The sequence below is a fragment of the Equus asinus genome, chromosome 7, assembly GCF_041296235.1.
Source record: "Equus asinus isolate D_3611 breed Donkey chromosome 7, EquAss-T2T_v2, whole genome shotgun sequence".
NCBI classification, from domain to species: Eukaryota; Metazoa; Chordata; class Mammalia; order Perissodactyla; family Equidae; genus Equus; species Equus asinus.
The window spans coordinates 86,264,603-86,292,447 of NC_091796.1; the positions used below are offsets into that span (position 1 = coordinate 86,264,603).

Sequence of the window (27,845 nt, forward strand, 5' to 3'; positions counted from 1 at the left end):
CACAGACACACATCAACGACCCCTCTTCCCATCCCTTCCTGTCTGGAAATAAGAAAGGAAGGAAACTGGTATTTATTGATCGCCTACTATGTACACAGCCTCATGCTAGGATCTTCCCATAGATGATCTCATTTAATCCTCTCTCCAAACTTAGAAAGAGGCTATTTTCCTCTGCTTTAGCAATGAGGATATAGAAGCTCATACAGGTTAAGAAGTTTGCTCAGTGTTCCACATACCAAAACTAGGATTCAAACTCAGCCTCGTTTTTTAAGCCTCAAAGCACATATTTTTTTCCGATAAGAGCTTTTTGCCAACATTTAGTAAGAGACAGGGGTTGTTTTGCTCATGACTCACTTTCTAATTTATTTTCACTGATTTTTATAAATATTTCTTTCACAAATTTAAAGGTGGGAGTCAGTCTTAGGCCACCTACACCCAAGCACGGAATTGTTAAATTGAAAAAGAAAAATCTATGTCATTTTCATGCCTTTTAATAGGTAAATAAGTACATATGTGTATTTGAATGCATAAGATGTTAGCACTTATCTTAAAAATAATTTTTGGCTGTGCAACCCTGTGATATGAATATTGTAAAAATGTGCTGATATGGCTTTGGGGTTTTATCCTATTTTTGCATATGGAAAAACTGAGTGCATCATTAGGAGCTGAGCTCAGGGTCCCGCAGTGGCTCTGGAAGGACCTGGAAGGGGTCTCTCCTGCTTGAAGCATCAAGAGCTGTGGGAATCGCTAGAATAGCCTGGCTCGCAGTCAGCGCTCCATCAATATTTGTGAAATAGGATGCAATATTTTCCTGACACGTGGCTAATCTTCCTCTCCTTCTCTCCTTTCTCCCCCTCTTCTTCCTAGGTCTTTTCTCTGGAGTCCAGGGAGGCAGGTTATGGGCAGGACTGCCTCTGGCCGGCACCATGAAGCCTGAGTCTGCTTCCGCTCTGCCCGGGGCCCTGCTCCGCTTGAGCACTCAGCTTCCAGCTGCCGCACTCCCCGCGGTCCCCTGCTGCTAGGAGGTAGAACTTGAGGACTGGTCCTTGGCCTGTTTTTACCTTCCCCTGGCTCACCTCACCGCTCGCGGCTCCTCCATCACGGCGCCCCCGAGCCCAGCCCTCTCCCCAGCCTCCCTGGCTGGGGCATTTGGGGGTCCCTTGGGAGGAGTGCATTGCTGAAGGCTCCCACCGCCGCGCACTTTCTCCTCCTCGAATCAAGGCCTCCGGATCCGCATGGATAGCTGAGATCTTTTCTTGGAGAAAGACTCTTTGCTCCTCACTCCAGCCCTTTACTTTTCCCACCTGATCTTTCTCCTTTTCAGCTGTCCTTTCTTCTCCCTCTTCCTCTTTATTAAATTCTTCCTCGCGTGCCCGTCTGGGGCTGTCTCCTTCACTTTCCTCCTTCCTCGCCCTCTCGATATTTGTGCGTGTGCCTCCTTCCTCCTGTGTGCTCTTTGTGTCCCCACCCATCTCCTCTTCCTTCCGCTACAAAGGGGCATCGTCCCCTTACGGCTGCTCCCTGCCTATCTGCTCCTCCGGGCTCCGTCCCGGCAGCCACGATGAGCTTCACTGTGCACTCGGTTTTCTTCACCCTGAAGGTGAGCGTCCTACTGGGGTCACTGCTGGGGCTCTGCTTGGGCCTCGAGTTCATGGGCCTCCCCAACCAGTGGGCCCGCTACCTGCGCTGGGATGCCAGCACGCGGAGCGACCTCAGCTTTCAGTTCAAGACCAATGTTTCCACGGGGCTGCTCCTCTACCTGGACGATGGCGGTGTCTGTGACTTCCTCTGCCTCTCCCTGGTGGATGGCCGCGTGCAGCTCCGCTTCAGCATGGACTGCGCCGAGACTGCCGTGCTGTCCAACAAACAGGTGAACGACAGCAGCTGGCACTTCCTCATGGTGAGCCGCGACCGCCTGCGCACGGTGCTGGTGCTTGATGGTGAGGGCCAGTCTGGGGAGCTGCAGCCCCAGCGGCCCTACATGGATGTGGTCAGTGACTTGTTCCTCGGCGGAGTCCCCGCGGACATACGACCTTCTGCCCTGACCCTTGATGGAGTACAGGCCATGCCCGGCTTCAGGGGATTAATCCTAGATCTCAAGTATGGCAACTCAGAACCTCGGCTTCTGGGGAGCCAGGGCGTCCGGTTGGATGCTGAGGGACCCTGCGGCGAGGGTCCCTGTGAAAACGGTGGGATCTGCTTTCTCCTGGATGGCCACCCCACCTGTGACTGTTCTACCACTGGCTATGGTGGCAAGCTCTGCTCCGAAGGTAAGGTCCTCTTCCCTATCCCTTGCTAGAGACCCACCTACTGGGTTGGGTGATGGCCAAGACCCCTGAAAGAAACCAGCTCTATCACTGAAGTGCCTCTTTAGCTGCATGTTAGATAATTGAGTCCCTTTCCCTGAGGAGGTGTTGGGAATCCTTTGCTTGCTCTCAATGGAAAATCCATCAGATCTCAGCAGCAAGAGAATCCTGGCTACTCAACCATGAGCTTCTTCCTCAAATGTTTGGCTATACTCAAAGGGCTAGATGGAGTAGACCGCAGAATCTGTGCTCCCGCTCAGTGCCTTCCACCACAGCACAGCTTAGCAAGATCAGCACAGGGCAAGAAATCACATAGAAATGGGCAAAGTGGCTATCTCTGTCCCTTCTAATCCTTTGAGAATTGGACCCTTGGGGATGGATGGGAAACTCTCCATCACTTCCTCCTTATGATCCTCAGCATAAGGAATGCCTGTGCAAAGAAGAATAAGGGTGGATGGATTGTAGGTCCACACGTGACCCCTCTGTAAACCCAACCCTGCTGCTGTGCCCCTCCTCCCACAATCCTACAATCTTCTGGGAGGCGTCCAGAGGGTGGACAAGGCATCTGGGAATAGGCCTTTTCACATCTTTGTTCTAGCACTATGATTTTTCACATGAAGTTCATCTTTCCTGCCCTCTCCTCTCCAAGTACTGAGAATGGCACCAGAAGGCACAGAGACTGACAGGAGCCTTGTCCAGCCAAGTCCTGGAGGAAGCTGACAACACTCAGCATAGCCGTGGGGAACTTCCCAAGTTCAACTCCAACTTCCCAGGGAGAGAGAAGGAGGGGCCCCCAGGGCTCAGGCTACCCTCCCCTTATTCACCAAATTCTGACTGTTTGAGATTAGATCTGAGAGAAGGGGCCCAGACTATACTTGGAAAAATACTTAAAATCCAGAATCCTGAACTCCTGGGCTTACTAAAGGCCTAGATTTCAGTAGGAAGAACCATTGAAGTAACCAAGTATGTGACAACTGGCCTTAGGAGCATGTGTGCTGGGAGGTTTTTGAGGTAAGCCCTGGATTCTTCTGGAGATGGTTGTGCTGCTATCACATGTTGGTCTGTTCATGGAGGTGATGGGTTGGTACAGGGCACAACAGTGCTTCTCAGCCTTGGCTGCACATTGGGATCCCCTGGGAGAATTAAAAAACCCTCAGACCACAGCCCAGACCAAGTCAATCAGAATCTCTGGGGCTGGGATCCAAGTGTCCGCATATTTTTAAAGCTCCCCAGGTGATTCCATTGTGTAGCCAAGATTGAGAACCAACAGGCCAAGGGAGGTCAGGTAGGTGGCGCCAGGTAAGTGTCTTAGCATTGACTCCCAGGCTCTCTTCCTTCAGGTGAGGCACCACTGCCTTGAGATTTGTAATTCAAAATAGCATCTGCAGGTGTTCCTCAAATTTCCCAGAAGAGCCCAACCCCTAAAGCAGGTTGTAGTTGACATAACCTTTAGCTACTAGGAGATGTTTAAAAACAATTTTTTTTTTAATCAGAACAAAGTTTATTTCACAGGTTATCCACGGTGGAGACTAGGACACTTTGGGGGTCTTGTTGGAGGCCTCCTTGCAGGTCATGCATGGGCTACTGGGCGGGGCGTGGTATCTCCCTTCCTGTGGGTGGGCTGCAGGAGAGGAAGATGCCAGACATGCATGTTGTCCTTTTCTGGTTTCTGTTTTTCCCCACTGAACCCATTGGAAAAAGGGATGGGGAAGAGGAGCCGAGGCAACCCCAACCAACACAGCCACTTTGGGAATGTGGTTTGAAATGCTACTCACAAGCAGGTGCCTTCTGGAGCTGACTGCTGTTCCAATGCTACATGGCTTTAGAGAAAGTTCTTCCTGAAGACGCTGACATGATCACTTGTTTTCTCATTTGCCCAAAGGATCTGTTCTGTTCTCAGAACTTGCATTGAAAGCTGGCATTCTTCCGTTCTAGGGACCAGGGTGTTTGCAAGTGTGTTCTTAACTTGCTGATTATCCCTGATTGCATTTTTTGTGTTTAAAAAGAACTCATTTCCTCTGGGCAGGTCCGGATCAGCACTTTTCTGCAGGAAAAATTTCTATACTCTGTATGTATACAATTTGTCTTGTCTCTCCTTTTTTTTTGGTTTTGTTTTGTGTGTGTGTTTTAGGTTTCCAGCAGAATTTCTTCCGAGTAGATTATAGATGGTCAATTTTTTTAATAGTTAAATGCAATATGTATATTTTAATGATGTTCTTTCTACAGGGTTCAGATGATCTTGTGGCGATGGATTGATACCACTATCTGTAGAAGGCAAACACACAGCATAGCTCATTTATTCTCCTGTTGCATAAATAGAGTAGATAAGCTCTGTAGTAACAGTGACACCTGGTTGGATGGGAATAGAGGAGTGCAAAGGTTGAGGTGAGGCCGGATGTTGGGGGAGGTCTCAGAATTTACTGTTGATAACTTGGAGCCTGTTGATCCTGGTAATTGTCATCATGTCTAATCAATCACAAAAATGCATCACAGGCTTTTAGAAAATAGATGTTCTCTCCACACACAGTTAATTTTTAGAGAGTAAGCAGGAAAGACTCACCTGTAAAATAATAGGGGGGAAATAACCAAAGCAGCTGCTAAGTGTCAAGCAGATCTGCATAAAACAAGATAAATAGCTTAAACTAATGCCTACCCATTTTCCTAAAGATAATGTGGCGAAGCGGGTAATGAGGAGGCATCCATTCGCTCCTCCCTCCCCAACTTTAAATTGCACATGTCACAGAACTGAAATCAGGGGACTTATTGCCAGCAGTTGGTCCTGTGTACCAGGCATCTGATTGTCCCAATTTGCAGGATGGGCTGTGCCATTTGATTGTGTGAGGGCTTGCACGTGGCATGGAAGATCCGTTTTGTACTTCATGCTTCAGCAGTTCAAGAGCAGGAAGAGCTGGGGAGGCTCCAGCAGCTTCAGATGGATGTGTTTGGGGCCTGTTGGAGGCGCTCTCTGTGGTCCATTAGCTTCTAACATGCCGTGGCATGGATGTTTGCTTGGCCTGTCTGGCTTCCCACGCTTTGATGGCTCCAAAATGTTTCCATGCTGCACCCCAGGAAGAACGCAGAGATGGGCCCCTCTCTTTAATGGGCTTTGGGCTATTTTGATACCCCATTGGGTATCCTCTCTAGGTAAGACCCAGAAGATACCAGAGATCGTTGCTAGGGAAGAACTGGGCCTAGGGGTAAGAGTTATGGATGCAGCATCTTCTCTTTCATGTGGTGAAAGGCTATTAGCTCTGGCTGTAGACTGAACTCCACACAGCTTACATGGGAAAACTTCATCCCAAGACTTCCAACCCAATTAATGGTCACATTGAACATTCTGGCACACAACAGAGGGGGAAGGGGTCCAAGATTTTTACTTGTAGGTGTTATGTTTATAAATAAAATGTTTTGGTGCTCAGCTTCAGACTTGTTCATGTTGACATTTAATCTTTTCAGTCAGTCTTGGAGGACAGAAGTGCAGATAATTCAAAATGATTTTAAAATTATGCACATCTGGTTTGGAATGTAGTTGAGCTACGGCAAAGCATATTCACCTGGCCTTCTGTTAAGCCCAGTGTGTCCTGTTGTAGGCAGCCTTAAGCTCCCTGGGCAGTGAGGACGTATCCTCAGCTCCCACTAGAGAGCAGTCCCCTCACGGGTCATTGAGAGTTTGTCATTACTTTGAAATGAGTTTAAACTTGATTGTTTATTTTTAAACCATTCTTAGTTATGAATGTGCATGTATTGAATTTCTTAACAATCTTCTGGTGATATGGAAGAACTGATTGTTTCTCAAGGTGTACAAACTTCAGTACCAGTCTCCCTGAAGAGTTCATTTAGCATGAAGTCAGCCTGTTCTGGGTGGGGTGGGGCCAGGGAAAGATGGAGAAGGCTTCATAGTTTGACCTCTACTCCCAGATCTCATTACATGAGATCTCCTACCTTTGTCACATATCATTTGTGTCCACGTTTTTAGGTTAATTCAGTGAAGAGGCATGAGGTCTTATTCAGTTGGCAAAAAAAGAAAAAAAAGGTCGGTCTGTTGTCTGCTATCTTTTCCTGCTGACCTAGGCAGGTGCCCAGACTGGAAGCTGCTTGTCTTGTCTCAGGTGTTAGGATCCTACAGTGAAGTACAGTGGTGGGTGTTGGTGACAGAGGCCAGAGCTTTATTACAAGCACACTGTTGTGTGCTGCCCACTAGCCTCCCATTTCCATCCCTCCTGCTGTCTGAAACTGACATGCTACTCGGGTTGATTTGATTGATGGTTCAACACCACTGTGTGGCCTTGGGATGCCTTCCGGAAAGTGAATTTCAATCACTTTTCTTTTTATTGAGAATTTTGTGACTCTTCTCCCATTTCTCAAAGCCAGACTAGGATGGAAGTAGGATGGAAACCAGCTAGAACTAGGATGGAATGGTACTCCAGGAGGAAGTGCTTACCCCTGTGCCTTTACCAAGGGCCGAAGACAGTGGATGCTGTAATTACCAGCGATTACCCCAACTGGATCCTCCTGTTTTGGGCACTTGTGTAAAAACACAATCGTCTCCCCTCCATTTCCGCAGTGCACATCCTGCTGGAATTGTAACTGTGGCTTTGTCCTTATCTGTGTCAACCCCTGAATGGGGGTGGGGGACTGCAAGGGAGTGATGAGTAATCTGAGAGTAAAGGTTAACTCCCTTCAGAATCCCTCTTCCTGCTATGGAGACCCTAGCACAGAAGCAAGGCCTTAAAATGTGCACAAAGGAGGACCACTGCTTCTGAGACTTGATTCCCGACTAGGGTACCACCAGCCCGGCTCTCCACAAGCCCAGCCAGCCAGCCAGCAGGGGCTGCCGCTAAACGGAGCCTGAATAGGCGTCTGATTGCTCCTTTTTCCTCCTCTCCTCCTGATTACCAAGTGAGATATCCTGGGTATGCTGTATGCTAAATGGCAGAGCAGCAGCAGCCACTTGCTCCAATTATCCCTCTTTTAACTGCGAGGGAAGAGCAATCTCCCCCCCCCCCCAGCATCCCTGCCTCCTTTAAAGAAATAAGACCCTTCTTCCTTGTTCCCCCTTCAGAGCAGTGAGAGCAGCCTTCTGCCTTTGCAGAGCCTGCACATCAGCTGCAGGCTGCAAAGGGGGTGGGCCTTGAGTTATGCTTTGGTCCAAATTCAGCAAGGTTGAGGGTCACGCAGGCATTTTGCCAGGAGGCTTGAGTGGCACATGAACTTGCATTTGCATTTGGTAATGAGACACCACAGGCCCAGCACTGGGGGCTAATTATCTTCAAATCCCTTATCTCCCTTCGCAGGCTGTCCCAGAAAGATGGTTTCCAGTTCCTGGGGCAGCTGCCCATCAGCTGGGTCCTCTCCCTCCTTCACAGGACAGAGGAGTGGAGTGTGGGCTGTGCTTGGGGGATGGGACTAATGTGCCCTCCCTGATGACTCCCGTTACCCTGCAGTCACTGGCCCCGCAGCTTGAGTCCAGAGCAGGAGGCCCCCAAGGTAGAACTGGAGTGAGAGAGGCTTTGGAATGGGGTTCTGAAGGTCAGGTTCCCTTCCTTGGGCAAAACTAACAATGATGTTATTATTACTATCATTGAGCACCACCATGTGCCTGACGTCCTAGGTGCTTTATATGCGTTGTCTCATCTAATCCTCACAACACTCCTATGTGGATGATGTCATTAACTAGCCCATTTTACAGATGAGGAAACTGAGTGGCGAGATATTTGGAACTTGAACACGGTTTAGTCTAGTGGTTAAGAGCATGGCTTCTAGAGTGAAAAAAGATGTGGACTTAAATCTGGGCTTGTCCACTTACAAGTTTTGTATGTTTGGAGAAGGATTTAGAAGCTTCAGTATCCTCATCAGTAATAATAATAATAGTAATAATAAAAATAATAGCAGCTAACCATCAGAGCACTTGCTCCCTGCCTGCACTGTATTAACTGCTTTGCATGTATTAGCTCTTATAACCCTCACAACCACTCTTGACACACTATTATGAATCTCATTTTGTAGATAAGGAAGCTGAGGGACAAGAGGTTGAATAACTTGTCCAAGGTCACACAGCTGATTAGAGGCAAAGCTGGGTTGGTATCTAAACAGTCTGGTTTCAGAGCCCACACTCTTAAGCACTGAACTATCCTGCCTTGCAGCAAAGCAGGGCTAATAAGAATTCATACATTATGGAGTTGTTGAGAGCATGGAATGAGATGAAATGTATAAAGTCATCAGCATCCTCTCTGGGAAGGGACAAGTCCTGACTCTGGGCAGTTGGCGTCCTGGTGCACATAAGAGGGAACTGTGTGTCAGTGTGGTTTCACAGAAGGTTGGAAGCTTCCCTTTGATTACCCCCATCTCTGCCATTTTCCTTCATCCAATTTGAGAGGTGGCAGAGATAGAAGGAGGGAAATTTCAGGAGGGTATGGAATCCAATTTCATTGACATTTTGCCCTATATAAGAGCATGGGGCCACTGACAATGGTTGTTTCAATTGGACTGTGTTCGGAGCTCTTTGCTTGCAAACATGGGATGTTCTGGCCCCCACAGCAACCTGATGAGGCAGGTAGGGTAGCCCTTACCATCCCACTGAAATAGGCGAGGAGACCGAGACCCGAGGTGCCATTGAACTAGTCGTGGGTAGATGGAGTGAGGACAAGCTTGGATGCTGCCTGTTTAGCAGGTGTCTCTGGGACGTGAGAACCCAGATCCCCAACATGGCATTTTATTTCTGCTCCTTCATTAACACAAATGGCCTGTGTCTCCATCATGAAATGGAGCATTGCCTCCCTGGATGCAATGATAAGCAAAATGTCAAACTCCAGGAGCAAGAGGTTATCAGCTTGGCAAGTCCCAGGAGCCTTGCTCCTCCCAGTTAGAGAGAAAGAATATGAGAGAGAATGAAATGAATGAATCTGAGTGTTCAATTCCCACCCTCAAGACCCTGGTTTTAAATGAAGTGCCTGGGGATTGGACCCATGGGTCCCGAGGCCGTTGGAGTACAGCTACACTGCACGGAGCATCGCTGGACGGCATGACCTCTTCAGACTTACCTTTGGTTTCCCAGGTACCAGAAAGTGCCCAGCACCCCACCCAGGGTTAGGGGTAAAAGATGGAGCTCATGGATTACTCTGTCAGACCCCTCCTTGCTCTCTGGCTGCCTTCTGACTCTCTGTGCAGATAACAAAACCAAACTCCCTTTCTTTGTTTATTCTTCTCTTTTCCTTTGTGTGTGTGTGGGAAAGAGGGGCATTATTACAGAGGCGGATTTACCATGAAACTAAACCTTTCATTTATCCTCATTTGTATGGGCCTCTTCTAAGACCTCATGCCTAATTTTGTGTTTGTTAATTTTTTTTCCTTAAGGAACCCCCAATATCATAAGCTGCTGGCCCCACATCTGTGGATCCGCCTCTGTTAAGAAGACTTGTTGCTGTCCGGTGACAGCAATGTTCCTCTGGGTGTATGAGTGATTCCCCGATGACCTACGACCCTTCATCACAGACGCATTTTTCTTCACTTCATAACCAACAGGGCGCGAAAAGCCATGGAGAGGGAGAGTGGGAGGATGAAGGGCATATGGGAATATCATTTTGGAAGGCATAGCGGAAGGAGGAGACATCTATGATATCCAGGGGGTAAAGAGAAGAAGTGTTTGGGAAATGTTGGCTGTAGATTTAAAGGAACAACCTGGTGTTTAAACAGACGGAGCACTCCAGTCTCCCTCCTGAGATTTTCCCAGCTGAAGTTGGGATGTTCGGTTGCCATGGCTCACTGAGGGGCTGTGGTACAGGTGACAGGCTGTGGCTGACAGAGGAGAGGGACAAAGCGTGGCTCTGCAGGCCTCTCTCCGTGATCTGTTTGAGAACTGACAGTGCCAGTGGGTTGTCATTGCTGCTGTTGTCTTCCAGAAATTGATGTCTTTGGGTGACCTATTTAGAAGCAATATGGGGCCCCCTTTAAATGTGTCATCGTCTATATCTGTTCTCAGACCTCCACTGCTATCCACAACATTCCTAAATAATATATTTTCCAAAGTTTAAAAAAAATTTGGTTTTTAAATACCCAGGAACCAGTACCAGCGGCTTTTAAAAACAAATTCATCTTATCATTATCCAGCCAAACTACCAAGCTTTACTCTGTGATGAAACTTACTTTGCACACGGTATAGAAATTGTGCGTGCTTTCAGCTCTTTCAGGGGGAAAATGCTGGGCTCTGTAAGGGTATGCAAGAGCCTAAAGAGGTGAAGATGAAAGAAAGACGGGGACATGGGCTGTAGGCGACAGGAAGCTCCTGGTTTAAGCTGTGAAATGCATTTAGGATCCTTTTGGTTTTACTGAGGTTCTCATTGAAGTACGATATCTTTGCAGCTAAGAAAATGACTCTGGGGAGGTTTTCCTTCAAGTTTCTCTATGAGACTCCAATTCTCTCCTGACGTTTTTGCCCCTCACCTGCTGGTTTGGTTCTCCTGAAATAGTTCTGTTGGCTGCAAAGTCCTTAGAGGACAGTCTCAATGGTCCTGTGGTTGTCGGCAATGTTGGGGCTAGTGTCTCCACTCTTACAGACAGTGCATTCCAGACAATTCTATAACTTCTCCTCCAGCTATGATTGGAAATATGTTGCCTGTAGCCCCTGGAGAATAAAAAAAATTACAATGAGAGAGTGTACAGCTTATTTACTTAATAAGTTGCTTTCAAATCAAAGTACCCCACTTGCGAGGAGGGACAAGCAAGGCTGAAATCATTTATCTGTAATCCAAACGGTGGGAAAGGGCTGGCAAGGCTGGGAGATTGCCAGACACCTGTGGTCTCTTCCTTCCTCCTCGTTCTCTCAGGCTTCTTTCCTCTTTTGGAAGGGGTTCTGTCTCCTGCATGGTTAGGCTTGGATGGCTAAGGGAATGGGGAAGAGTGGGCTTGAAGGGTGTTAAGCCTCTCACCTATGGTATTTCTGAAAATCTAATCATCCCACAGTATATTTGCTTGGTCTAGGTCAGGAAAGTCAAGACTGGAGTTTAGGCTGAGGCCATGTGCTATGAGCCCCTTCTTGGTTTTAAGGAGACACACTGAAATTTGGGGACACTGTGGTTGGTGCAAAGGAGAAATCTCTTGTGAGAGTTGAAGCACAGATCCCGTGACCCATGTAGAAGACAGAAAGACATTCATACTGTCTTCTAGTCATGGCTTTGCTCAGTGTAATGCACTGGAAACCAAGCCACGTTGTGAAGAATCATGGGATAATAAGTTTGGAGGGGATTTTAAAGGTCGTTGGGTCTAACTACTCATTTCCCATCCTCTTCTCCACTGTGTAACATATTCCTTCCTCTACCCCTGCCCAAAACCCTCTAGTCAACTGCAGTGTTGAGGGCTCAGGGCTTTTTAAGACAGCCTAATTTATTTCTGATCACCAGTATCAGGGAGGTCTTCCTACATCAGGCCAAAGATGGCTTCCTGGCCACTTCGTCACTGGTCCTCATTCTAATTAAAGCAATTTGACCTTTGCAATGGGCCTCGTGGGAGGGGGAATGGGTGGGCATAACATTTCTGGATGATGCTTTGCAGGAATTAACCCTCACGTCAAGGTAAAATTCATAAGGGATTCTCCAATATGGCATTAGCAGTACACACACTACTGAGTTATTTAGAATTAACTGCTTGTGATTAATCTTAAACAATGTGGGAGGGATTGATGTGGGAAGAGATTCTGATGTAAGCAGGTGATTCATGCTCCAGTCATTTTGTTCCTGGGGGGCTTGTACTCAGAAAGATTCATGATTAGCCCCATCTCTTGCTCTATTATCTGTGTTTCATTTCATCCCCTTAAAATGTCCATCTTCCTCCATAGCCAGCTAGGTTCTCAGCATCTCTGAATTTCCAAGGAGCACCCTAGAAAGCTCTGATGGCTCCATAATAAGATGAGAAGTTCTAGAATGCTATGCAGTAGAGGAAAATGGAATTGGATTGGACTTGCTTGACAAGCCCATCCTGGCATCCAAGGTCAGACACCTGAACAGTCATCAAGATTTTGCTAAAAAGCCTAACAAGAAGCAGTATTGAGTAGCTGCTCCTGGAGACTGGCCTTGGAAGCATATGCCCTATGCCAAAATGCTTCCTACTCTGCCAGGTTGCCCTGGGTATCCTATGTTTTTGGCACTGTTGGGCAGAAGTCTCCTAGGAAGAGGGATTAGGCAGGGCTAGAAGGTGTTGCTCCTATATTGGCATGGACTGGAAACCTGCCAAGTAAGTCCCCTCCCTGCCGCCCCTGCACCCTAAAGAGCATCAGGCTATTCTTGGCTCTTGGCCACCTCCCCATTGACAGTCATTTTACTGACACTGCAGCAAAGAAAGGAGAACTCATCTCATAATTTTGTGATTTAAAATAGTTTACTTTTAAGGGCAAAGCCTGCAGACATCATTTTGAGTCCAAGCATTGAAATATACCGGGAGTCACTGACTTCTACTCTGTGGTCCCATTGTCCAGCCAGGCTCCGGGGACCCCAGGCATGTACTGGGAAATGGGCATGACCATCTCACACAGTCACATGTGAAGAAGATAGTTGGGTTTTAGCTGCTGTAGGAACTTTGCTGTTTGTTCATCCTGATGTTGAGTTTTCAGCTTTGAGTTAATGCAGATTGGGCTATTTTTGCCCCGTGTAGAATATATAACCAGTGGCTACATTTTAATGTGTCTCTTGGCTCCCTTTGGCTTTCACATCCTTAATGCAAGTTGGAATAGCTCAGCTGGCTTTCTTGATTCCTGTTACAGGAGTGTGTGTGAGGAGGTGCTCTCTTTGAGAACTATACGACATGAAACTAAGGTGGGACTCTGTTTCCCTGTGTTAATTACTGCACATACAGGCTTGTGTGCTAAATGCCACTTCTCTGGTATCTGACAAAAAAGCAGGTGCTCAATAAATGTTTGTTGCCATAATAAAGCACATTGTGTGTGTGTGTATGAGTGCATTCGTGTTTTGTATGCATACATGTCTGTGTTCAAGTATGTGTGTCATTTGCTCACTAACATCTGTGATGGATGGATGCAGGTTCCCAGGATGTGAGCACAATAATGTCTGCTTAATCATTTAATCAGTGAAGTCAGGTGTGACTTGGACCACAGTGGCATGAACCACCGCTGGAAATGCCTTTTCTCTTTTAATAAGAAAAGTGGCGTGTTTACTGTGGGGAATTTTCCATTGAATCTGTCAAGCACATACACATTCCGCTTGGTTTGATCTAGTTGAGCACGGACTAGAAAGACTTTTCTGTTGTTTACAAACCAATGGTTTCCTATAACAATTATAGGCAGCAGCCAGCCTGGGACCATGTAAATGCTTGTGGAATGGCTGTTTGAGACAGGCATGTTGTTGTCACTGGAGATGGAGAGCTCCCATTAGCTTGTGTGGATTCCCTGGAGAAGATGAGGCTCACTGGGAACAGGATAATTATCCTCGGATATCGGAAGAGCTGCCATGTAAAGGAGGGAGTGGATACTGGGCAGGAGACTTGAAGGGATCAGAGCTACAGAGGAAGAATTCTGATGCTTAGAGCTGTTGGACCATGGAATACATAGCTTTGCCAAGCCCTGTCACTGGGAAGGGCTGTAGCAGGTGCTGGAGTGACACCTGTCAGGAGTGTGTGTTGGTGTGTATATGCCTTCAAACCAAGGACTCCATGGATCTGGGGATCTCAGCAGCCTTTTGTTTGGTTATATACATCCTCTGCCTTTCACAGGGATGGGAAGATCAGGGGCCTTCAAAAGGGGGCATTTGCAAGACCATTCTTTGGGGATATAGGAAGGAAACAATAAAACATATGGTTAACTTATATGCAAATTATTTATAAATAAATATACATCTGTTGGGAGAACATAGTAAAATTGTTTTCTCTAATGGGGAGTTTGGTCAGAAAAGTTTGGTGGCCACTCAAGTCTACATTTCTCTCTCTTGAACTATAGTTACCCTGGGCTTCCTGTTAGAATTCCTCACCCTGGGGCTTGTGGCTTTCAGGTGGAGGCTGACACCAAAAGTGTTCCTGATGCCCGTGGCTCGTGTGTTGAGCTCCTCTCCTCTGTCCTCAGTCCTGTGTGTGCTGGTCTTGGTTGACCTGGCCAGGTGGTTTTGGAGGGCCCCATGGGAAGGTACTCCGGTTACACCTCCCTCCTTCAGAGGCCTCACTGTTCGGAATTATATCTCAGAGCTTCTTTCAGCATAAAAATCATGGCATTTGCTGGGGCAACTTTGGATTATGTAAGAGAACAAAGTCTTTGAAGTATCTTCAAGCATTTGCAAAGCAGTGCTGTATAATCATGTATTTATTGGAATAGGCCATCTGTTTATTGGAGTAAGTTCCTTCTTTGGACATTCACAGAGGAAGTGCCTGTTATGTACCAGTGTGGTCCCTGCCCTTGAGGAGCTTATGTCCAGTAGGGAAGCTTCTCAGGCAACAAGGTGTGATACATATTAGAGCTGTTAAAATGCTAGATAGAATGTTTGTGGCTTAGCTCCCAAGGGAATGTTCCACCCTACTTGGGGTGGAGTCTGGTTGGAGGAAATTTCACAGTGGCAACTCTTGGGCCAGACTTAGAAGCTTTCTTTGGTTGACTGGGAGGAAGGGGCATTCAGGGCGGCCCTCTGAGACAGCAGGATGCTGTTTCTGGTACTTTGCAGTACGTAATGTGGCTGGATTGAAGGATTGAGGCCCATGGGGGTTAAGAAGAGAAGGAGTTAGGCAGGGTGGGTCTTAAATCCTATGTAAGGATTTGGGACATTATTTTTTCCTACAGTTGGGAGCCATTGGAGGTTTTTCAGTTGAGTGGTGGCAGTCAGATTTGAATTTTAGGAAGATGGCTCTAGGGTCAGTTTGCGTGATGGACTGGCCAGTGACTAGAAGGCTTAATGTCGAGAGGCCAGGTAGGGGCTGCTGTGTGGTCTGGATGAGAGCAGAGTCTGTACTGGGGGAGCAGTGACGGAAGAAGGGCTGACTGCGGAGATGTTAAGGAGAGAAACCTAATAATTGGAAAGGCAGTGTGACCTTTAGTGGTTTTGGACTCAGGCTTCCTGCTCTGACATGTACTAGCTATGCAAACTTGGGCAAAGGACCTAACTTCTCTGTATTTCTATTTAACCATCTGTGAAATGAGGATAATAATAGTGCCCACCATTTAGGACTGCTATGAGGTTTAAATGAGATAGTGCATGTAGAATGCTTAGAACAATGCTTGGCACGCAGTAAGCATTCAGTGAATGTTAGCCATTATTACTAATTATTACTGATTATCCATTACGGTTACTACTGAAAAGGGGAAGGAGTTTTGATAACATGCTTTTCTGGTTGTAGGTATAACAAGGACAGGAAAGTCAGTGGGAGGAGCAGATTTGGAGTGAAGGCGAGAGAGGGGTACTAATATATTTTGGTTTGTCATATCCTGTATTCTCTTCAGAACCTGTAGGACACCTGCCCCAGAGGCAGATGGGGGCCAAGGTTGTGCTAGCAAGGAGAACAGGGCTGGGCAGAGATATCAGGGTTGTTGTTGTAGGGGGTGAGAAAAGGCTTGCACACGGATGAGGTTGTCCAGGCAAATGAGAAGCGAAGAAGGCTAACCTCAGAACATTTGGGAACCTTAATATTTAGGATAGAAGAGGAAAGGGAATCCACAAGATAGATTAAAGCAGATGACCAGAGATGTCGAAGGAAACTAGGAACAAAGAAAAGTTCCTTAAAATTCTTCACTGGTCCATAAATGAATGAGTACACCTCCTTAACCTGGTTGAAGTTGGGGCATGCCTTTGAATGTAGTAAAATGTCATAAAAAATTATATAGTTTAGTTTCAAAAACTATTCATCTTGGTCTTTCTTCTCCCTTCAATTTAGTGAGGTGTGTCCATTTGAGAAAATTTCTACAAATAGACGCTTAATTCTTACATATGATGTTGAGCCTGAGGGTTTGGATGTTTTGCCTCCTAGAACATCAGGATCCCGTGAGAATCAAGGACCCAAAGATCTGAAAGAAACAAGTCCGGAGAAATGAAGCGATTTGCCCCAGATCAGCAAGTTGGCATTCTGACTTGTATTTTGCTTTTCTTTGAGACCATGTGAGTTAAACATGAAGTGCCTTGGCTATGTTTTTCTTGGAGTTGGGCCTTGAACTCTCGGGGGTCCCAGCGCCAATGCTCAGCTCAAAGCCTGGGATTGGGGGAGAGATTCCTCCTGGTCCCCGTGAGCTGAAAGAGCAAGATCTCCCTCACTGGAGGCAGCGGAAGCCCCTAGCTCAGCAGCCAGTGATGTAAGTGCTGGTAATTAATTCACTTGTGGTTTCTCTCTCTCTGCCCACGGGTGGGGAGCTTGGAAAGGAAGCCAAATACCTTCTTAAGTAAATTGAGGCTTGGTTCTGGTTGCTTGCTTGCTACATTCCTCCTGTCTCCAACTCTCCAGGGCTGGGAATGGGGGTTCTGTCCGTGCTCCGAATGCTTGCTGTGCATCACAGTTTTCCAGGAATTTCAGGACACAGGAATTTTCACCCAGCTGTGTTGTGTGTTGCTGTTCAGCAATCTGAAGTTGCTTATCCAGCGTAAGTCAGAATGGGGAGTCTAGGGAGGAGGGGGAGCGTCTTCGAACATTTTTCTAAGCAGAAGAAATTGAGGTGTTAGGGGCTCAGCTGGCGTGTGATGGGAACCAAGAAATGGAGCCTACGTGAGCCTGCATGCTCATAGGAAATCTCTTACTGAAACTTGATGATGTTATTTGCAAGATACCTCTTTCCACCTCCTACAACAACACACACTCACTGAGGACCCACTGTGTGTCAGGAGAAGCACTGGGGGTAGAGCAGTGAACAGGACAGGCCATGCCTTCATGCTGCCCAATTACCCAAGCAGTTATCGAGTGGTGGCTGCTTGGAAAGGAGAAGCGTAACGGCAATCTCTCTGCGTCCAGGGGTCCCTCTTCACTCCTGGCGGAGCAAAGACTCTATGAAGTTCAGAAGTATGATTAAGACACTCCAAGGAGTCAGAGGAGGCCCAGGGCTTTTTCTAGACTCACTTCTTGGGCCAGCTTTCCCTGCCTGAGTCTGCTGCCCAAGGATCACAATTGGAGCCCGTGGACTTAAGGGCTGAGTTTAGCTTGGTGCCTGCTCTAGTCATACAACTGAGTATGGCCTCAAGGATGCTATTTTAATTTTGTGGAAATCTTAAGATTTATCACCTGCTTATTTTGATTGGCTAAATTTAGTAATGAAGATGATGATGAACTAATTCTCATGAAGCATTTTCTACACATCAGGCACTGGGCAAAGTGCTTTCAAACGTGACTTCCTTTTATTCTCTCAACCATCCTTACCACAGGTGGTTCTGTTGTTTTCCTGACTTTATAGATGAGGGACCCGGGGTTGATGAGAGAGAAAGCAATCTATCTGCCTAAGAAATGAGCCTGGGCGGTTGATCTGGAGTTTGATCTCCTACTCACCTCACTCAGCCCCCTCTTCAGTCTGGCATTGAACAGTGACTCCTGAGACCATTGATGACCCCACCCTGTTCTCTGCTGGCCCAGCTGGATGTCTCTAGCCTGCAGGGGCACTGCCCATCGTTTCTTCACTGACCTGTCCTCTGACCTTCTCCCTCTCCTGCACATGAATGATTTTGTTCTGCTCTGCTCCTGATTCAGACACATATTCTGCAAAGAGAAACATACAAGCGATCCTGGACCCCCCACTTATTTTCCTTAGTGTCTTATTCCATCCCATGGGCCATAATTGAAATGGCTCTGGAACCATGGACTGCTTGAGCTGGAATCCCATATTTTCTCAATCTTTTTTAACCCATGACCCCCAAGTAATTTTGTTGTCCTTGTTGGTCTATTGCCAGCATAGTCCCACTATCCAGCAGGCTTTTTTTCAAGCTTTGGTGGAAATCTTTTGCTTGTATTAAATTCTAAAATGAATATTGTTCCAATTTACATATCTGTTCCCCCAACAGTTACGTTTTATTACCCCTCCCCACCTTGAGTATCATAATCCAACCTCCTCCTTTTATAAAACTATGACCTAGAGAGACAAGGTGACTTACAATAGGCCACTCAGCTAGCAAGTGGCTGGGGGACTAGGACTGGAGCCCAGGGATTCTAACTCCCAGTCTAGCATCCATTGCCCTACATCACACTGAGAAAAGATATGCGGCTCAAGAGAACTGGTTGATTCAAAAGAACATTGATTGCCAAGCACAATCCTTGGTGACCAAAACAGCTGTGATGCCTGTCTTCATGGAGCTTACAAATCAGAAGAAAATATAGCTATGGAAAACATAAACCAATAAACATGTAATTACAATTGTGATGAGTGCTGCAGATGAAAAGAACAGGGTGGAGAAGATCTAATGAGAAAACGGTGGTCAGGGAGGCCCCTCTGAGGAAGTGACGTCTAAAGACGAGAAGGAGCAGGGAGAAAGCAACAGAGAGGGCCTGCATATGTTCATTGTCACTGGCCTAAGAACAAGGTTGATTAGTTAGATATCCTTGGCAGGAACTATGTCTTTTACTTTTGTTTTTTGCTTGGAATATGGTTGATGGGTGATGTGGATGAGTGGATGGATGGAGGAAGGAAGGACTGTCTGGGGATGGGGAAAGAGAGAAGCTGTCACTGTGATAGGATGAGGACAGCTCATCTTGTCTAGAGACTGGGCATACACATGGACATCTCCATCCCAGAGTTCATAATCCTAGAGGTGAGGATTCGGGGGTAGAATCTCTGTCTAAAGGAGGCTCTTTTGTGGAGAAGGTGAAGACAAAAGGCTGCTGGAACAAGAAAGCCACATTGAGTGTCATTTGCTGCCAGCCTAAAGAGACTTGTTCCTCAAATAGCCGCGCTGCGTGAGTCCCACCCACAGCCCAGAGATCAGCTCGAGCACTTCCAAACAGCTGCCCTTTCTTCCCAGCGCTTGCAGCTTGCATTCTCCATCCTGCCCTCCAAGGTCCTCCCACCCACCACGTGTGTTTTCTTGGTTTGTGAAGAGGAAGAGAGTATTGCCCTGATCAGTCCACGCTTTTCAGCTGTTGTTACCAGGGACATTTATATTCTGGAATGTCTTAAAGAATTCTCAGTGTGGAGGAGTAAGGGTACAGTCTGAAGCTGGGAGTCAGCTTGATCCTAAATCGCAATGCTTCCCGGGTTTTAGGTGAACACTTATTGAATACTTCCTATGCTCCAGGCACCGTGTGAGTAGCTTTATCTTTGATCCCCATTGTACAGATGAGGATACTGAGGCACAGAGAGACTCCCCATCTCCCCTCAACCTGGCAGGAGCAGACACACAAAGGGGCTAGGATGAAGCTTTACCGTTCTTCAGGAAAACAAGAAAAGAACCCCATAATGTAGAAAGTTTATTGTAACGTCACATTCAATTATTTTTTTTTAATTCTCAGATTATGCCCTTTTATTTTTGGGGTGTTAGAATGCCTTTTCAAGAAAACAAGGTAATACAAAGTGTCAGTTTTAGGTTTTTGTTCTTTCTTGGCGAAATGAAAATATGGTAATCCTATGTTATTTCCAAAATTGCTTTAATTTGCTTTAAATATGGTACAGGTAAATAAAATCTATTAGTCCGAGAACCATTGTTGTAGGCAATGGCTGGTTCCCATGCTATCTTCTTCCTGGGAGTAAAGTATCTGTATGATTTTATTCACTTTCTATTCTGATCTTTTATCAGAAAAAAAATTGTGACTGGACAGGACCTCTGAGATCATATAACTTATTTTTCTTCTGTGTTTATCAAGATGCTTTGATTACATAGTTAGACCCTGAGACCTTTGAACTCTGTGTTGGTATAATCAGGATTATACAAACACTGAAACGTTTTTATCCAGGGAATATCTTTTAGAAGCAAACAATGTGGGGCTCGTATTATTTCTCAGTCAGTTAAACCATTTCTTATTTTTCCAATTCATTTTTATTTTACTGAATTATTTTTAACAAGATCAGTTCTGCTCCATGTGTCTTCTACAGTGAAGACTTGATTCATCGATCAGTTATTTTTTTGTGTGCCTATCAAATTTTGCCTATATAGCTTCTAGCACTATGAACATTCTTTTGTGGTTATTATTTCTACCATATCCAATTTTCTCACATCAGATTTGCTGGTCTGAATTTTGTCAAGAATGTTTGATTCTTCCTCCATTTTTTCAGTCAATAACAAATTTTACCATGTGCATTTTTAGCTGCTGTCAGTTTGATTTTGTGTTGATTTTTTTCCTGACAGGTCTAATTCCTTCCAGGTCAATTTTTGTAATTCGAAGAACCACATAGTCTTCCCACAACTAAAGTGATTTAAAATTTTTTTAGCAGGCAAAACATCCTGGAGGGGTCAAAATGTCAGGGTCAAAATATCCTATGTCGATTATAGACACCAATGACCCAAAAGGATTAAGATCCCTATGCAAGCTCATACATAAAGTTCATGGCAGAGTTCTGCTGGGTCATTTTAGAATATTCAGCTCCTCTAGTTCAGTGAAGGGCAGAGTAAGAATGTAAAATTGGGATGATCTTGATGATGTGCCTTCTTCCTTCCACCCTCCACCTCCCAATCCTTCTTTTGAACCTAACAGAATTTCCACTGGCCCAACCACTCTAAGAAACGGCAGCTGGGACCACAGTTCAAAGCTTCTTGGCTTCTCCCTGCTCCTAGCTAGGCCCGCCTTCAGCTGTGTGTGCACTGGGGCAGCGTGATTTACAAACAAGCAGGACTAAAAAGGAAAAATCCTCTCTGGTGGAGAATTAGGTCAGTGGCAGAGTTGGGGCGGGGAGGGAAGCCAGGCCTTGTTCTCCCATCCTTCAGGTCACCGCCCTGGCCCAAAGCAATGGGGGCAGAAGCCCGCGATGCTGTTGGGAACAGACATCTGGTGGTGAGGAGCGGGGGCGGTGGAGGGGGCAGGGCCCGTGCGGATGTGTGTGAGCATGAGAGCGGTCTGTTTTCCAGCCACGCGGGACTCCCCCTTCTCTCAATGTATTTGTCTGGATTACTCTAAGGGGGATATTAGTGTTGTCTAATAACGGCCTCAGATTTATCAAGGGATTTGTGTGATTAATTCCCAAGCAAAGTACAGCAGATAGATTAGGGCTCAGCCCGCGTGGAGGGTCTACAGCCCCTATTCTCTGCCATTCCTAATTGGTTTTGGGGGAGGCTCTGCTCTCTCCTCCTCATCCTGACAGTTCAAGGCTCTAGCATTTAGGCTCCCACCCTAGGGCAGTTGAAAGATTCTTCACTGCTGCAATGCATGAGTGAGTGTCGAAGAAGACAGTGAAATCCCCAAGCTCGTGCTCCTGCTCCTCTGTGAAAGCTGCAGCGATGTGGCCACTTGCTTTTCTCTCCCCATCTGTCACGACCATACTTTTAGTGCTGGATTCTTCTCCCAGACCTCCCGTGCAGGCACTGGTGCCCCAGCCGTGGCACAGCAGGAACAACAGTGAACTCGGGTGCGCATGACCTGAATTCTGGTGTCAGCTTCCACATTGTCCAGCTGCATGGACATTCCAATTCCCCGGTCTTGGGTTTGTTTCCCTCATCTGAGCCTCAAAGATCCTACACAACTTTATGCCACTGATCACAATTATAATTAAATAACTGTCTGTCTGGTTATTTGTGGCCTGTCTCCCCAGCTAGACTTCACACTCCAAGAGTACCAGACCTGTGTCTGTCTTGTCTGCCATCACCCCAGTGCCGAGCACAGTCCCTGGGACATGGATATGTGTAACAAATATGTGTCAATGGAATGAACCTATAAACTGAAAGGGATGGATCTGCTTGACATCCTAGAACTCTTCTACTTCTGAAATTCTCTGCGTCTCCTCTACTCTATTCTCTCTGAAACAATCACATAAACAGCACTTGCCCCATTTTAGTGTTTTCACTGTTTAACTGTAATGCCACAGAAGTTACAAGATAAAAATGGTGATTAATAATAATTATAACTCAAAAAGCATATTATTGATATGTAAAATGTGAGGTTCCTGTGAGGGGCTCCCCCTCTGCTGGCTTGATTGCCCTGGTTCCTGGCAGTGGAATGCCTCCCTGGGGTTTCCGAGTTCCCTCTGGAAGGGCCTGTAGAGTCCTGTTGAGCCCTTCAGAATGGGACTGGTACTAATTACTGGGCTACATGCATGGTTCTCAGACTCAGAAAAGATTCTCTTAGGTCCAGAGCAGATACTATACTGATTTCGCATCACTATACACCCTGCTTTACAAAGGGAAGGAATCAACCGTGCTCATTTTCTGGAAATGAAAGAAAGGGAGGGGTCTAAGGGGGAGCAGAAAAGCTGACAGGGGCTTAATCATGAGAAAGCCTGTTAGGGTGCTCCTTGCTTTCTTCTGAGGTTCCCCCAGGTCACTAGAAATTCCTTTTCTCAGGGCAAGGACTCTTGGGGAAGCATTCAGTTGAAAGTCTCCAGCTAACTTGAGCCAATATGTGACCCTCTCCTTCTCAAGCCCATGGCAGACACTGCTAATCAGTCGTGACCCCCTTTTCTTTCTAAGCCCATATGCAGCCTCAGACTCTTTCTTAGCACATTCCTCCAGCATGTTACCAATCAAAGAAAATGGAACTAATGTGTCCTGAGCATGGTGCTGGCCAGGTCATTAGGCGTTTTATATGCATTTGCCTCTTTGATCTCCTTGACAACTCTGAAATTGATATAATGATCCCTATTTTAAGATGAAGTTTAAGTAACTTATCCAAGGTCACATAATGAATAGCAAAGTTGCTTTTTAAGCTCAAAGCTTATGGTCTTTCTGGTGCGCTATATGCCTCCCAGGGAGCCCAACCCTCAGGGATGTCAATCTGACCACTGGTCAGACGTAGTGAAATGCTCTTACAAGATTTCTTTCCACTTAGTTGTTCTTGCCCATCCTTTAGGGGCCACTTCCAGGTTTCTCCAGTAAAAGACTGAAGCATTCTCTGTCGACTTTGAATACCCCTTAGTGCTAAGTGTGACAATGGATGGCCATATACAACCACCCTATCATGTTAATATACTCTCTTGGTTTATTAGATTTACTACTAACTGTGCCCGGGGCAGATTTTTGACTCTAGTGCCTAAGTCAGTGTCTGGCATAAGTGGTCAATAAATATTAGCTATTTCAAATTGAACCAGACTCAACGGCTCACTATGGGAACAAAGAGAGTAAGGAGAAAGGCTTATGATAAATTGAAAGTCTTCGCAGCTGTTCAAGAACCTCAAGGCCAGCCTTTCTCAAACTGTGTTCCGTGAGATGGTACTAGGTGTTTTATGTAGAGAAAAGTGTCCAGTGTTCCCGAAACATTGGGAAAACTGCCCACGATCTCCCCTCTTGGACTTCACGATGTATCTTAGCGTAGGAGGCTTCCCGAAGTCTTGCTATGAAGAGACTGGATTACCTTTGTTTAACTCACTGTTTTCTGAGTGTATTTGACCACAGAAATTTTGTTTTTTGGTAAGGAACTCCTATTCACGTCTCGCTGAATGTTGTATTTTTATGGAATTCAGTTTTGGATCTGTTGCCCCAACTTATGATCCTTTCTCTGAAGTTTGGGTCCTGAGATCCCACCCAGCGGCAGATGTTGTAGATGCTCAAAAATACTTAATGACCAGCAATTCTTTCCAGCAGTTTTCCCCTCTGATTTCTTGAAATTTGCCCTCATGTCCCATAGGGGGATGGATTTGGGTGGTTAGACCGGTGAGGTAAAAGATAGTAGGGGACGGATGGATGGATGGTCCTGTGGGAAGGAAACGGCTTTGGATTCAGAGAAATCTGAGTTTAAATCCTGGCTATGACTTTGAGCTGAGCAGACGTGGGGACATTAACTTCCCTGAGCCTTAGTTTCCTTGTCTGTTAAGTGGGGATAACAACAGTGTCTACATCCTATTTAAATGAGGTCATATAGAGATATAACACCCCCACGGGTGCTTGACACACAGGAAGCCTTCAGTAAATAGCAGAGATCATAATGGACCATGATCCTGGTACTTGTCTTCTGGGTCATATATATTTTTCTTTCTTTTATAATGTTATTGTGAATAGGGACCTCACTTAATCTTTTTTTTTTTGGTACCAGGATCTAGCACAGTGGCTAATAAGGAATTGCCACTTTATTATTTCTGGAGTGAATAGATGAATGACATAGCAGTTTATTGTGTACAAAGTGTTTTCTCATTTATGGTCTCATTTAAACCTCACTGTAACTTGGTCATGTAATTAGTGTCATTATTCCCACTAGTTATGGATGTGAAAACGGAGGCTCAGAGAGACTGAGTGAGTTACCCAAGATCACAGAGCTGGTAGTAGGCTGGAAAGTCAGGGCTCAAAACTAGAGCTTCTGTAAGCAAAATGTGGCATAAACATACCATATTCAGCCTTTAAGAGGAAGGAAATTCTGACACATGCTGTAACATAGATGACCCTTGAGGACATTGTGCTAAGTGAAATAAACCAGTCACAAAAGGACAAATAATGTATGATTCCACTCATATGAAGGTCCTAGAGTAGTCAAATTCATAAAGACAAAAAGTAGAATGGTGGTTCCTAGGGGCTGTGTGCACGAGGTATGGGGAGTTATTGTTTAACGAGTACGGAGTTTCAGTTTTACAATATGAAAAGAGTTCTGGAGATGGATAGTGGTGATGGTTGCACAACACTATAAATGTACTTTATAACACTGAACTGTGCACTTAAAAATGGTTAAGATGGGGGCTGGCCCTGTGGCCGAGTGGTTAAGTTCGTGTACTCAGCTTTGGTGGCCTGGTGTTCACCAGTTCGGATCCTGGGTGCAGACCTACACACTGCTCATCAAGCCGTGCTGTGGTGGCATCCCACATAGAAGAACTAGAATGACCTACAACTAAGATATACAGCTAGGTACTGGGGCTTTAGGGAGGAAAAACAGAAAGAGGAAGATTGGCAACAGATGTTAGCTCCAGGCCAATCTTCCTTCACCAAAAACCCCCCACAAAGCATACCTTAAAAAAAAATGGTTAAGATGGCAAATTTTATGCTATGTGTATTTTATCACAATAAAAAAAAATATTTAGGAAAACACAACCAGGGCTTCTGGTTTGGGACTCAGGGCTTTTTCCTGCACTCTGTAACAGCGCCCCCTACAGAGGAGCTGCCGTAGGCCTGTTCTTCCAAGGCTCTTTTTGTACTGAATTGCAAAATTTGCAGAACTCACCTCCCCTGAAACCCTGGGAGAAGACCCACTTGTTTCTCCCAGATCATTCTTCCAATTGGCATAAGCCCTGAGGAGATAGTCTTTCCAGAGAGTAAGGAATTCCTGGAAAGAGGGCAGATCCTTTATCTCAAGGAATTCACTCGGGTCAAGTAATGCAATAATTATGATTCGCCAACATTGATTAGTACTTGCTCTGTGCCAGACGCCCTCTGAGTGCTTTTGCATATATTAGCTCCCTACAAACCCTTACATCAGTCCTACAAGATAAGCACGTTTTCTCCATTTTACAGATGGAGAAATTAGGGCTCAGAGAGGTTAGTTAACATATCTGAGCTCATATCCAGAGTGTGTGGAAGAGCCAGGACTTTTACTCAAGCCTTGCTGACTCCAGAACCTGCGCCTTCTGGGCTTCCTGTGCTGTCTGCTGGAGGCAGGGAAATTGGCGATGTGGGCTCTAGGCTGTTTTTCCGATGTGAGGAGTGACTTACTTCTTCCCCTCCTGTGATGCACTCCTCTCTGTCCCAGCAGATGATGAGACTTCCCCTCATTTGGGTCAGTTTCTCTTAGGATTTCCTGGTGTTCTCTGAGATGCAGCTGTGTACTCTTCTCCTTGGTGGGTCATGCTCATTTGGGGAGGTCAGCATCCGTTTCTCGACCTAGGAAGTTGGCATTTGGGCCCTGTCCCTATGGCAGTGCCCATCTGCTATGGGAACTTTTCTAAAGCTCTCGTCCTGTTGGATGGAACCCTGTTGCAGGTGCAACCTCATGGCCTAAGGCTTGGAAGTATTATTTAGCTAGAAGTGCCTTTTGTTTGCAAGGCTTAAACTGCTGGGTAGAAGCTCAACTTGGCACTTTTGGTTTACAAGGGATGTGTCAACAAGCCAGTAAAGACATTAATAATAACAATTTCAGTAAGTGTTTATTGAATGTTTACTCCGTGCCTGGCGTTGTGCTCAGCACTTTATATGGATCCTCTCGTTTGATCCTTATAACAGTCATATAAATTAGGTACAGTCAGTTCTGCTATAATGCTTGTTTTGAAAATGCAAATTTGTTCCAATGTGATTGAGATATTAGGGAACAATTTGAGCTTAATAATTTTGCCTTTGATTATGCATGATTTTGTCCATGAGAAACATTAGGTGAAGGCAGAAAGCTGCAGCAAGCTGAACCAGGCTCCGTAGGAATATACAAAATGCACACACTTCACACATGTGCCAGCAGCCTCTGTTACCACGTGTATTCTCTTCCACGCTGTCCACACCTGGTGCTACAACTTTCCGTCCAATTTCAGGTGACCCCTTTCTCACTGCTTCATGACAAATCACAAGCTTCCTACTTCTAGAAGCAAACTTCAGGTCTTTTTTGAGTGCTATTGTAGTATTTATGTATTTTTTAACCATTTAACACTTGTAAAACAGGTTCTTATCCTTTATTATGTGTCACTGATGAAGTTTCGAGGTGGTATGCCCCAAGCCCATTTTCCATTGTAAGCCCTGTGGTTTTTCCTGGGCAATTTTGCATAGTGTGGTGACTTTTAGGAATGAATGCATTGGTGCTGCTGGCAGAACTGAGTGTACTGCCATTATTCCCATGCAGCCAAAGAGGAAGGTGATGCTAAGAAATTTGACAAAAATATATGTATATTTTCTTTTCTTTCCTTTTCTTTTGGTGAGGAAGATTAGCCCTGAGCTAACATCAGCCACCAATCCTCCTCTTTTTGCTGAGGAAGATTGGCCCTGAGCTGACATCAGTGCCCATCTTCCTCTATTTTATATGTAGGATGCCTGCCACAGCATGGCTTGATAAGTGGTGCGTAGGTCCGTGCCCGGGATCTGACCTGGCAGACCCCAGGCCACTAAAGCAGAGCACATGAACTTAACCACTATGCCAGCAGGCCAGCCCCTGACAAAAATATCTTTAATAACAAGTGGCAAAGCCAGAATTCAAACCCCAGGCTGCCTTAACCCCATGACTGTGTTCAAAACCCCTAAAGCCTTAAAAAAAAAAAAAAACACTCTATCTGCTCTGGTCTCTGTATCTGTAACAGGTAGCGTGCCTCTTCTGCCATCTGTCAGTCAAGCTCTGGTTCCCCAAGCCAGAGCCACTACAAGGACGTGAGAGCCCCTCAGGTGCTGGGGCTCAGCGGTGACCTGGCCCACAGGACCGCCATCCTGGTTCCCTCCTGCTTTTCATCCTGCTCCTCTCCCGGCCACTGCCTTCCAGGCTGCCTGGCACCTGACACAGCAGCTACCTCTCTGCTCCATCTTGCAATCTGGAGTTATTAGCATCAAAGAACAAAAGCAAACAGCCCTGGGGCTTGGGGCTCGGTCTCCTACAAAGGTGGATAAATGGGCTCTGTGTCAGGCA

General features: G+C 46.0%; 1 protein-coding gene across 21 annotated transcripts in view; it reads left to right on the plus strand.

The window, feature by feature from the left end:
* Positions 1-1,416: 1,416 nt before the first annotated feature.
* The window catches only part of NRXN3 (neurexin 3), a 1,439,541-nt gene continuing 1,413,112 nt past the window's right edge, over positions 1,417-27,845 (plus strand). For all 21 annotated transcript variants that reach the window (XR_011504710.1, XR_011504711.1, XR_011504714.1 and 18 more), the window contains exon 1: positions 1,417-2,270. Coding sequence is in view for 16 of the 21 variants with exons in the window: in XM_070514127.1 (XP_070370228.1) it covers positions 1,562-2,270 (709 nt within the window). In the remaining 5 variants the exon portion in view is untranslated. The remainder of the gene's footprint in view (positions 2,271-27,845) is intronic.